Source organism: Otolemur garnettii, unplaced genomic scaffold (genome assembly GCF_000181295.1).
Source record: "Otolemur garnettii isolate 467f Iridium unplaced genomic scaffold, OtoGar3 scaffold00029, whole genome shotgun sequence".
In the NCBI taxonomy this organism is placed as follows: domain Eukaryota; kingdom Metazoa; phylum Chordata; class Mammalia; order Primates; family Galagidae; genus Otolemur; species Otolemur garnettii.
This window is the reverse complement of record NW_003852424.1, coordinates 16,562,498-16,575,566: the sequence shown is the minus strand read 5'-3', so window position 1 is coordinate 16,575,566 and position 13,069 is coordinate 16,562,498. Positions and strand designations below refer to the sequence as shown.

General features: G+C 48.2%; 1 protein-coding gene across 1 annotated transcript in view; it reads right to left on the bottom strand.

The window, feature by feature from the left end:
- ATCAY (ATCAY, caytaxin) overlaps positions 1–13,069 on the bottom strand; it is a 45,393-nt gene that overhangs the window by 17,327 nt on the left and 14,997 nt on the right. Inside the window, exons 2-6 of the mRNA XM_023512606.1 lie at positions 10,609–10,667; positions 5,416–5,637; positions 3,022–3,207; positions 2,240–2,342; positions 402–533 (exon numbers count right to left, since the gene is read on the bottom strand). Of these exons, the coding sequence (XP_023368374.1) occupies positions 402–533; positions 2,240–2,342; positions 3,022–3,207; positions 5,416–5,637; positions 10,609–10,667 (702 nt within the window). The remainder of the gene's footprint in view (positions 1–401; positions 534–2,239; positions 2,343–3,021; positions 3,208–5,415; positions 5,638–10,608; positions 10,668–13,069) is intronic.

Genomic DNA, 13,069 nt, shown 5'->3' with positions numbered 1-13,069 from the left:
CTTGAGGCTCTGTCTCAAAAAAAAAAAAAAAAAAGTAGAAATTTGGATATAGACATGTTGTACACAGGGAGATCACCATGTGAACATTAAGGCAGAAATTAGGATGATACATCTAGAAGCCAAGGGACTCCAAAGATTGCCAGCAGTCACCAGAAGCTAGGAGATGTGGGACAGTCTCTCTCACACACCTTGGGAGGAATCAATGCTGCCAACACCTTGATGTCAGACTCTGGCCTCCAGAGTTGAGAGATTAACTGTCTGCTGCTTAGGGCCCCTGGTTTGTGGTACTGTGTCACAGTAGCCCTAGCAATCCACTATGCCACTTTTCAGAAGGACCTCTGAAAGGACACATATCCCGCTTGCCCCCGATCACCCAGAGATCTTCACCCCCACTCCCTCACCTCCGGTCAATCATCTGGTAGCACTTCTTCAGCCAGCCGATGCCAGGCATCCTCCGCCTGGGGGTGGCACCGTTCAGGTACACGATCATGTAGTCCTCTGCCACCAGGAGCTCCAAACTACTGATGACGTACCTGGTTGCCGGGTGTAGAAGGCAGAGACCCAATGTGGAGGAGACCAGCATCAGGACACCTGTGGCCCCTACCCTTTCTGCTTCTACCCCTATTCCGGCTGGCCAGCCTCACCTGTTCAGGTGTTGTCTGGTGTCCTGACACACTCCAGGGCTGCAAGTGAAGGTAGATAATCCCCACCCAGCCCACAAGTGTGTCAGTGGGTACCATCATTGCAGAAGCTACCATTTTATTGAGCACTTATTAGGTACCAGTGTTTTCTATATACATGATCTCATTTAATGTCACATGAGAGTTGGCCATTATCCTCATTTAGAGAGGGGAGCAGGTGCCCATGAGAGTCAGCAGTGTGGCAGGCATTCCCTGCTCTGGCACCAGAAGTTAGGAAGCCACACATCTACCTTAGACTTGTCTTTCCCTGAGTGATGCCGGAAAAATCCCTCCCTCTCAGGCCTCTACTACTTTCCTCCTTTTCAGCCTCTACTTCCTTGTCTATAAATTAGGGAGGCGGGCTTCATGTTATCTCAGGCTACTTTCTGCTCTGACCTTCCACGGCTACCTCCTCTTGTCCAAGGCCCATGTGACAAACCTCTGCATGTTTGATGTTCTGAGGAGAACCAACCAACAGAGCTTGGCAGTGGGGAGGTAAGATGGAAGAGGAGGAATGAATCCCAAAAGGCAGCTGTTTCCCCACTGGCTATGGGATCTTTAGGGGCAGGGATTGTATTAAATTCATTAGCATCCCCAGATGCACAGCCGGAAATCGCTAGCAACTGGATGGATGAGTGGAGAGACAGATGAATGAAGAGATAAACACATACTAGGGAAGTGGACAGATCGTGGTTTCTTACTTTTGGCTCTGTTGACATTGGGATTGGATCATTTTATGGGGAGGGGCTGTCCTGGGCACTGCAGAGTATTCGCTGAGCACATCCCTGGTTTCCACCCACCCCATGCCAGGAGCACCCTCCAAACTCCCCAGACTCCTTCTTTCTTGCCGCATTTCCCCCCTTCTTATGCTGTTGGGTCTAACCTGGCATCTAAGCACTCCTGCATAAAATGGAAATCTTTCTTTCTCTCTTTCTTTCTCTTACTCTCCCTTTCTCCTTCCCTTCCCTTCCTTTTCCTTTAGGTTCCATTGCAGTAGCATCATCATAGCTCACTGCAGCCCTTCAACTCCTGGCCTTAAGTGATCCTCCTGCCTCAGCCTCCCAAAGCACTGGGATTATAGGCATGAGCAACTGCACCTGGCCTGGAAATCTCAATAACAATGGTAAGAGTACTAACGATTTACTGAATCTTAATATCATCAGGTGCTTTCTATGTATTACCTATTATCTGTTATAATCACACTGTCCCAGCATCTCTGTGCCTCAGATTGCTGCTCACCCATAGGCTGGGAGGCAATGGCATCTACCCCATAGGGTTGTGGTAAAGGCAGGATGTGTTCACATGTAGGAAGCACTTGGCTTTGTGGCTGCCACAAGGTGAATGCTCAGTAAATGACAGAGATGGTGATAACAATGATCTGATGAGGAGGAGAAGGTGAAGGAGGACTGAGAAGCACAGAGAGAAGGCCACTGGGGAGTCGGTGGGCCACCAGGGACTCAGCTTGAGGTCTGTGGCAGCGACACCCTTTTCTGGTACCCCCAGAGGCCAGTGGGCCCCAGAACTTGCCAGAGGCTGCCTGCAGTAGGGAGGAGACTCACAGGAAGAGGTTCTCCATGATGTAGTGGTAGTCTGGGGAGCTGCTGTCTGGGAGGAAGCAGGCGGCAAAGACGATGATGGCATTGAGACCTTCACCATAGTACCCTGTGGGGAGGCAGTCAGTGAGTGGCCCCCAGCTCCCAGGCAGTGATGGCAGATTCTTCTCTGAGATCTCAGCTGCCTGATGCACTACCCACCACATCCACCTTGCTCAGGAGGGCACAGCTCTGGGCTGCAGGACCTGGCAGATGAGCCAGCAACCCTTTGAGTAGTCTCTGCATTTGGTGGGGAACTGCAGCTGCTATCAGATGCACTCAGGGTATGCCCTGCAATCTCTGCTGTGCCCACCATCTGCCCACCTCAAGCGAGTCTACACCTTAACATCCCCATGCATTGGCTTGGCACCTGTGGCTCAAGTGGCTAAGGTGCCAGCCACATACACCTAAGGTGGCAGGTTCCAATCCAGCCCGGGCCGCCAAACAACAATGACAGCTGCAACCAAAAAAAAAAATAGCCAGGCGTTGTGGCAGCCGCCTGTGTTCCCAGCTACTTGGGAGGCTGAGGCAGGAGACTTGCTTTTGCCCAGGAGTTGGAGGTTGTTGTGAGCTGTGATGCCACAGCACTCTACCCGGGGGACAGATTGAGGCTCTGTCTCAAAAAAAAAAAAAAAATCCCCATGCATCAGATGAAAAGACCAAGGTCCAAAGAGGGGCATTGATGGGCCTCCTGTTGCCCAGCAGCCTTGGCTGGAGCTGGGAGGGTGTGCTGAGGGTGTCACTCTCACCTCCATGGGTGACCACCTTCATGTAGGGCCGGATCATGTGCAGGTCAATACGGTGTTCTTGTTCCCCGATGATCACCGTCCGCCACAGGCGCCCGTTGGCAGCACTGCCGTCCTCTGCTGCACCATCCCCAAATAAGTCTGCACTGTCCCCAGGCATGTTCTTGGCAGTGGCCACAGGGGTGTCATCTGTAACCAGACTGGGGGGTGAGCTGAAGAAACACCTGGGTTGAGACCTCTCCCAACTGCCCACCCAGCCTTCCTCTGTGTCTCCCTTTGCTGCTGGAGTCCACATTTCTTTTGCTTCTCCCAACCTGGCTGGCCCATTTTCCTCCCCTAGTCCCGCTTCAAGGCCCAGCTTACATGCCACCTCCTCCAGAGAGCCTTCTCAGACATTTCCTTTGCTGGCCTCCCAAGAGTGCTCTGATCATTTTGACCCCTGCTCTGGGCTTCTCAGCGCATGAAAAGGGTTGTTTCCTGAACCATGAGTGCACTCAGGGCAGGGGCGCTTGGTTTTTATTCTCCTGGGAGCCAAGTACATAAAGAGGCAGGATCAACCCTCGTTCTGGGTCTGGATTCATTAACCATGCTCTAGTGGTCCCCAAATCTTGCCCAACCCTTGGCATTCCTTACATCTCCAGGGCCCTGTTTCACTCTCGGTGTGTCTGGATCCAGCTACCTCTGAACCCCTCCCTATGGTCTGTCCCTCAACCTCTAAGGAGTTGTTTTTAAAACTCCAAGTTGGATCATGCCACCTACAAATACTAATCTCTCTTTCTCTTTTTTTAAAGCGGTGGAACCCAAAAAGGTGCTTAAGGAGGTGCAAGTCAGGTGACCTGAGTAGACTCCATTTCTCCAAAGGACTTGCTGTGTAATCTACACATTACTTCCCTCTCTTGGGCTTCTCAAGGTTCTTTTTTCTCCCCAGAGTCTCTCTCTGCTGCCTGAGGCTAGAATGCTCTGGCCTCAGCCCAGCTCACAGCAACCTTACACTCCAGGGCTCCAGTGATCCTCCTGCCTCAGCCTCTTGAGTAGTTGGGACTACAGGTTTCACAACACCTGGCTAATTTTTCTAATTTTGGTAGAGACAGGGTCTCACTCTTGCTCAGGCTATTCTCAAACTCCTGAGCTCAAACAATGCTCCCACCTCAGCCTTCCAGATTGCTGGGATCACAAGTGTGTTCTCAGGGTTCTTAACCATTCTTAAAATACTCCCTTTTCCCCTCCCATTCTTCCTGTCTCAGGACATGGCACATCCATACACTCACCTACCCAGGCCAAAGAAACCCAGGTGTCATTTCTGACCGTGTCTTCACTGTACATCCCACATTCCCCCACAGCAAGTGCTGGGCTCTGTTTCCAAAGGGGACCCCCAACCTGCTAATTTCTCTCCATGCTCAGGGTCACCACAGTATCCCAGTATGCCATTCTCCAAGCCCCTCTCCTACCATCCATTTTTCCCTGGATGCCACAGAGAAGGTTTCTAAACACATTGGAGATCAGATCTGGTGGATCCTCAGGCCACTGACTAGTAGGAATAAAAGAAACTCCTCCTTGCAACCTCCTGAGTCTTCTGTGGTCTTCTGCCTCTTTCTCACCCATCATCTACCCACTTCCTCTATTTCTTTGCCCATCCCCCCCATGACAGTCACATTGGAGACCTTTCTGATCCTTGTCTTGCCCCTGGTTCTCAGCTAAAATGACACCTATTCAGGGTGGCTCTTGCAGACTATCCTTTAAGAGCCTCCATGCCCCATCCCTACATTTCTCTCCACTGGGCACTGTGGACATTTGGGGCTGGATAACTCTCTGGGGTGGAGCCATCCTGGGTCCTTCAGGGTGCTGACTGGCCACCCTGGCCTTCACCTGCTCCATGCCAGAAGCACCCTCAAGCCGTGACAACCACATGTTTCCCTAGACATTACTAAGTATCCCCTGGGGGGCTGGATTGCCCCCTGCCCCCTGCCCCAGGTGAGAACAACCGTTGTATTCCATCACCTCACCCTATTGCCCTATAGCACTGATGACTAATGGTCTTGTGCACATTTGATTCCTTATTTTGTATCTGTCCTTGTAACCATCTCTCTTGTCACATTCTCACCATATCCCGAGCACTTGAATCTAGACCTGCCCCAGAGTAAATGCTCAGTGAGTATTTGTTGCATCAATTGATGCAGGGTGTTTGGATTTCAGTCACCTGAGAATCTGGTGACAGCCATGTCTCCCAGAAAAATTCATAAGTCCCTAAGAAAAATGTGCATCAAGTTGCAGGGGTAGATGGTAGATGGACTCTCCTGGAGCCCAGGTGGAGCCTCTGCCCCACCTGCCACTCTCTAAGCCTACAAGGATGAATGGACAGTGGCTCCAGCAAGCCGTAGAGACACCCATGACCTTCACCTTCCCACTCTAGTTCATTGCCATTTCCTAGGAACTCCAGTGAGTCGGTCTCATCGGGGGTCTCGATGTCATCCACGTTTATATCCAGGTCATCAGGGGTATCCAAGAAGTCATCGGACAGCAAGGAGCCCTCACTCTGATCCAGAGAAATGTTAATCTCTGGGGCCACCAGTGTCTTTCTCTTACGATGAGCTCCGTTGAAATTCAGCGTATTGGGAGGGGCTGCAGGGAAAGGGGAAAAACAGAAAAAAGTTCCTTTTTTCTTTTTTTCTCTTCCCTATTTTCCAATCTCCTGGGACGGAGGCTATACTCAATCCCGTATCGATCCCATTGTGTGGAGCAGTAGAATTCAGTGGATATCCTCTCATGGCACTTATAAATGTCATAACCACTCTCCTATGGGGACACTCCCTGCCTCCAATTACAGCTCACAGCAACCTCAAACTCTTGGACTCAAATGATTCTTTTGACTCAGTCTCCCGAGTAGCTGGGACTACAGGCACCTGCCACAATGCCTGGCTATTTTTTTTAGAGATGAGGTCTTGCTCTGGCTCAGGCTGGTCTTGAGCTCAGGCAATTCACCTGCCTCAGCTTCCCAAAGAGCTAGGATTATAGGCATGAACCACCTCTCCCGGCCTAAAACACATTTTCTTTATCCAGTCCTCTACTGATGGACGCTGGGTTGATTTCATATCTTTGCTATTGTGGATAGGACTCCAATAAGCAAGGAGGTACAGGTATCCCTTTGATATAATGACTTCTTCTCCTTTGGGTAAATACCTAGTAGTGGTATTGCTATACTGAATGGTAATTCAATTTTTAGTTATTTTTAGAAATCTCCATACTGTTTTCCATGGAGCCTGTACTAACTTACATTCCCACCAACAGTGCAGAAGAGTTACTTCCCTTTCCTCTGCATCCCTGCCAACACCTGCTATTTTTTGTGTTTTCCAGAACAGCTCATTCTAACTGGGGAAGATGATGTCTCATTGTGGGTTTGATTTGCATTTCCCTGATGATTAATGATGTTGAGCATTTTTTCACACACCTGTTGGACATTTGTATGTCTTCTTTTTTTTTTTTTTTTTTTGATACAGAGCCTCAAACTATCACCCTGGGTAGAGTGCCGTGGCATCACAGCTCACAGCAACCTCCAACTCCTGGGTTCAAGTGATTCTCCTGCCTCCGCCTCTCAAGTAGCTGGGACTACAGGCGCCTGCGACAACACTTGGCCATTTTTTGGTTGTAGTTGTCATTGTTGTTTGGCAGGCCCAGGCTGGATTTGAACCCATCAGCTCAGGTGTCTGTGGCTGGCACCTTAGCCGCTTGAGCCACTGGCGCCAAGCCATGTATGTCTTCTTTTGAGCAATGTCTATTCATGTTATTCATGTCCTTTGTCCACTTTTTAATGTGATTATAAGTTTTTTTCTTTACTGTTGAATTATTTGAGTTCCTTGAATATTCAGATACTGTAGTTTGTCTGAGATACTATCTTGCTCCACTACTCAGGTTGGAGTGCAGTGACATCATCATAGCTCAGTGCAGCCTTGAATTCCTGGACTCAAGTGATCTTCTCATTTCAGCCTCCTGAGTAGTTGGGTCTGCAGGTGTGTGCCACCATGCCCAGCTAGTTTTTCTTTTTCTTTTCTCTCCCTCTCTCTTTTTTAAGATAGTGTCTCACTTTGACACCCTGGGTAGAGAGTTGTAGTGTAATAGCTCACAGCAACCTCAAACTCTTGGGCTCAAGTGATCCTCTTGCCTCAGCCTCCCAAATAGCTGGGACTATATACAGGTACTTGCAACAATGTCTGGCTTTTTTTTTTCTTTTTAATAGAGATGGGGGTCTTGCTCTTGCTCAGGCTGGTCTCCAACTCCTGAGCACAAGTGATCCGCCCACCTTGGCCTCCAGAGTAGTAGGATTATAGGTGTGAGCCACTGTGCCCAACCATTTTTCTTTTTTTATAGAGATAATGTCGCAATTTTGCTCAGACTGGTCTCAAACTGCTAGTCTCAACCAGTCTTCCTGCCTTGGCCTCCCAAAGTGCTGGGATTACAGGCATGATCCACTATGCTCAGCTTCCTTTATTTTTTTTTTTTTTCCTTTAAACTACCGGGTCCCTAAATAGCTGGTCAAAGGTACCTGCCTCAGAAAATGGACATAAATGTGTGCTTTGGTAGAAACTGATTAAGAACAAAAATGGTTGCATTTATCCAGGTGCCTGCCTAGGTGCTGCACACTGATGTAATTTCTAGATCTCACCACAAGTTTGTGTGGAAGGATATGGTACCTATTTTGCAGATGGAAAGAGTGAGGCAGTGACTGATGCAGAACCAGATTTCTGGGAAGGACAGTGTTGGGATTAGACTGTAGTCCTCTTGGGTCACCCAACCTTGGAAGTAGGTTTGGAGAGGTGAATTAGGTATATTTGATAAAAGATATTGCTATCTCTTTCCAATGAGGCAAAGCTGACAGTGGGACTGAAGGTGGTGACGTGACACTTGTCACTAGCAGGGAGGCAGGAATGCCACCATGTGGGCTCAGAGGACAGAGCTTTGAGCCAAAGAGGATTATTCTCCAGCTTTAAAAACAAATGAAATTTGCCCTAAAAAAAGGAAAAAAATCAAATGGAATTTTCCCTGCCAGGTTTCAGACTTGCTTGGGATCCACAATCTCTTTCTTCCTTCTAATTTCTCCCTTTTGGAATGAAAACATGCAGCCTCTGCCTGCCCCACAGTCATTCTTTGGGAAGTGGGTAACTTGTCTGGTTTCATAGGCTCGAGGTTGGAGAGGAATTTCACCCTAAGATGAGTCATATCTGAGCCTCACCTGCGTCTGGTTCAGATGATACTTAGATGAGATTTTGGACTTAAAGTTGATGCTGGGGTGGGCCAAGTCTTCTGAAGGCATTGAATGGTATGAATGTGACTATAACTTGCACATGGAAGGCTGAACATTTTTTTTTTTGAGACAGAGTTTCACTTATTAACCCTTGGTAGAGTGTCATGAAGTCAAAGCTCACAGCAACCTCCAACTCCTTGGGCTTAGGTGATTCTCTTGCCTCAGCCTCTCGAATAGCTGGGACTACAGGCGCCCACCACAACGCTCATCTATTTTTTTGTTGTGGTTTGGCTGGAGCGGAGTTTGAACCCACCACCCTCTTTATATGGGACTGGTGCCCTACTCCCTGAGCCACAGGCACTGCCCAAAGGCTGCACATTTTTTTATTTTTGTAGACAGAGCTTCAAGCTATCCCCCTGGGTAGAGTGCCATGGCATCACGCTCACAGCAACCTCCAACTCCTGGGCTCAAGCGAGTCTCCTGCCTCAGCCTCCCAAGCAGCTGGGACCACAGGTGCCCACCACAACGCCCAGCTATTTTTTGGTTGCAGCCATCATTGTTGTTTGGTGGGCCTGGGCTGGATTTGAACGCGCCACCTTAGGTGTATGTGGCTGGCGCCTTAGCTACTTGAGCCACAGGCGCTGAGCTGGGCTGCACATTTTTTGAGGGACTGAAAGACAGTGTTCTGGGTTGAATTGTGTCCTCTCAAAATTCATATATCACAGTTGCCCTAGCAGGGGCGTCCAACCTGCAGTCCGTGGGCCACATGCTGATTTTGTGAGGACTTTTTTTGCTTATCTGGTGATATTGGCTAGCACAAAAAATATGCACAGACCTTTTTATTGCTAATCAATTTTCATCAGTGTGTATTTAATGTGTGGCCCAAGGCAACTCTAATTCTTCCAAGGTGAAGCAGACAAAAAAAAAAGGTTGGACACCCATGCTAGGACTTCAAAATATGGCCTTATTTGGAAATAGAGTCATTGTAGAGGGAATTGGTTAAGATGAGGTCACAGTGGAGTACAGTGGGCCTTTAAGCCAATTATGACTTATGAAAAGGGGAAATTTGGCCCCAAGTATGCACAATGGTAGAACTCCACGTGAAGATGGAGGCAGAGATCAGAGTGATGCTTCTATACCAAGGAATGCCAAGGAGAAGCTGGGAGAAGTGTGAGACAGACCCTCCCTCATAGCCTCTGGAGGACCTGGGCCTACCCACCACACTGGACTTTGGCCTTCTGGCCTCCAGAACTGGGAGAAAGTAAATTTCTGTTACTTAGGCTGCCTGGTCTGTGATGGCAACCCCTAAGGCACGCACACAGATTTTGGTGCATATAGGGACATGTTGTACAATGGACCAGAAAGTGGTTGCTTGTACTCCTGGCTAAGGGGTGGACACATCTTGGGGACCTGGTGAGTATTCCCTCTTCTTTGTCTCCCAGGCTGGCTATGACCCTGTCCAGGACTCCCTTCCTTCTTTCCTCCACTGCCCATCCTGGGGATAGAGTTCTGGGGTGACAGAGGCTGCTGAAGTTCTGCCCCAAGTACTCATGGGACAATGATGTGGACACTTCCTTTCAGTTGCTGGTGCCTGCATTTAGGAGATGAGAAACCAGAGAGGATAGAAAAGGGAGCCGGTAAGTTGGTAAATCCTGCATAGTCATAAGGGCTTGGGAAGCTGGGTTTACTCCTCAGGGCCCACCTTGGAGACACCTGTCCCTGATGGCTGGAGATTTCTTTTTTTTTTTTTTTTTCTGAGACAGAGTCATCTCACTTTGTTGCCCCCTATAGAGTGCTGTGGCATCACAGCTCACAGCAACCTCAGACTCCTGGGTTCAAGTGATTATCTTGCCTCAGCCTCTTAAGTATCTGGGACTACAGGTGTCTGCCACAACACCCAGCATTTTTTTTTTTTTTATAGACTTGGTCTCACTCTGGCTCAGGCTGTTCTCAAACCTGTGAGCTCAAGCAATCCATCTGCCTTGGCCTTCCAGAGTGCTAGGAGATGTCTGGAGATTTGGATCCCAGGAGCACAGGCTCCCAGGGCACCCTCCTGGAACACTTTGCATGTATCACATCCTTACATGTCCCCTCTATGAGAAAATCACTAACTTCATTTAGAAGATGAGGAACTAGAGGCACAGAAAGGTTGAGTAATTCGCTCAAGGACACACAGCAACATTGCAAGCCATCTTTGAGACAGTGCTCTCACTGACCATCTGGACCCTTCCTCTGCAGGTCTCAGACCCAAACTCTTTACCCAGTAGGTATGGCCTCTCGTATTTTTACAGTAACCCCAGGCAGAACTGAAACCTGAAAATAATGGGCCCGTTTCTGGGCATGTGGAAACTTACAGGATGTGTCTTCAGCTGGGCTGCCAAGCAATTCCATTCCGGTCTCTTCTGGGAGTGGCCTACAGACCCAACCAGGAGTGGGCATCACACCAGGCACCGCAGATCCAGCCAGAGGAGCACCAAATGACCCAAGTGGGTCCAGCCAAGTGAGTTCAGACAAAACAACAACAGCAACAAATGTATTTAGTTTGAGTAATTGCTGGGCCCAAATACATTTCTTTCTTAGCATGGAAAAATCATAAAATAGCAATACTGGAGGGCTCCTTTCAGATCATCCAATTAATATTAAGCCTTTCAGGCTCGGTGCCTGTGGCTCAAGTGGCTAAGGCGCCAGCCACATACTCCTAAGGTGGTGGGTTCGAATCCAGCCCAGGCCCACCAAACAACAATGACGGCTGCAACCAAAAATAGCTGGGAGCTTGGGAGGCTGAGGCAGGAGACTCGCTTGAGCCAGGAGTTGGAGGTTGCTGTGAGCTGTGATGCCACAGCACTCTACCCAGGGTGACAGCTTGAGGCTCTGTTTAAAAAAAAAAAGCCTTTCAGAGATTTTTGGATGGGGAAAGGTAAGGCCCACAGAAAATGGAGGTCTCATCCTGCATCTCATGGCTTCATATACTTCAGAATGTGAGTTGAATTCTTTCTAGGGTGACCCTGCAGGGTTTGGTCTCTGATGAGTTGCTGTCAAATGCAGCAAAGAGTATGAAAATAGTACAGAAGTGTCAACTGTAAGAAGTCACCATGCCAATGCTGGAACGATATGAGCAACGGAATAAATAATGAAATATTGGACTATAAGCCAAAGTATAAAATAAATGTCCATGAGTCCATATTGGTATAAATAAGTGATTGAATAAATAAATAAGAATAAATAAGCAGGGAAGAAGCGACAAATCTTCCCCACAGAAGAACTGCAAATAATTTATGTAGCTATCTACTCTCAGGGAGGTGAAGGACTCCCTACTATGTAAGTGTGGGCTGCACACAGTACAGGAAAGTCTGAGAAACTGTCATAGCCCAGAGGAGCCTGAGGAGATGCGATAACAAAAATATCATGTGGGATCCTGGGTGGGGGCCCTGGCACAGAAAAAAAAAAAAAAAACATTAGGGGAAAAGTACTAAGAAAATCTGAATAAACCTGGGCACAGGTTCATGCCTGTAATCCCAGCACTTTGGGAAGCTGATGCTGGAGGACCACTTGAGGACAGAAGTTTAAGACCAGCAGGGCAACACAGTGAGACTCCCATCTCTACAAAAAGGCTTTTATTTTTATTATTATTATTTTTGAGACAGAGTCTCACTCTGTTGCCCTCGGTACAGTGCATGGAGTCCCAGCTCACAGCAACCTCAAATTCTTGGGCTTACGGGATTCTCTTGCCTCAGCCTCCCAAGTAGCTGGGACTACAGGTGCTTGCCACAATGCCTGGCTATTTTTATTGTCGTTGTAGTTGTCATTGTTGTTTGGCAGGCCCAGGTTGGGTTCGAATCCGGCAGCTCCAGTGTATGTGGCTGGCGCCCTAGCTGCTGAGATATAGGCGCCAAGCCTACAAAATAGTTTTTAAAAGCCAGGCATGGTGGTCTACACCTGTAGTGCCAGTAACTAGGGAGGCTGAGTAAGGAGGATAGCTTGAGCCCAAGAGTCAGAGGCTACACTAAGCTGTGATCATGCCAGGGTATTCTAGCCTGGGCAACAGAGTGAGATTCCATCTCTAAAAAAAAAAAAGAAAAGATGAAGAAAATCTGAATCAAAAAAAGAAAAAGAATCAAGTGTGGACTTCCTGTTACTAAAAATATATTAATCTTTCTTTATTAATTGAAACAAATGTACTCTACTAACGTAAGTCGCTAATCATGGGAGAAACTGGGTGAAGAGTACCCAGGAACTCTCTACATCAAGTTGACAACTTTTTTGTAAATCTAAAATTGTTCTACATAATAAAGCTTATCTTAAGAAATACAGCCAACTGTATATTGATGTCTCTTTAACGTAGGCCTGGACTCCCCCCTCAGAGTCTGCATGGCTTTTCGGCAATCCCTGGACTACTTGAAGTGAAGGTCTCAGGCTGCCTGAGCTTGACCCAGGAGCTCTGGCTCCTTTGCTCCCCTGGGAAACATTCCATTCCAGGTAGAACCATTTTGCTGGGGCTGCCAGAGCTTCTAGCCATGGGGTATGCTGACTCAGGAAGGCCAGGAAACTCGTTCTTCTCTGCAACTCAGCACTGCCTGCTCAGCTGTTTAGACAGGAAGGATGGTGGAACACTTTTTCCTTTTTTTTTTTTTTTTTTTAAAAAAGACTATTCCCTCGTCTCTGTTCTGCTTAGGGCATGAGCTGGCAACCTTATTGCAGTGCTCCCCCCCCACCCTTCTCACCATTCACTCATTCATGAAAGGTTCTTTGAGGAATTGCTATGTTCCCAGGGTATAGTTGGTCCTGGAGGTAAGGGATGAATCAGATGTCACCCAG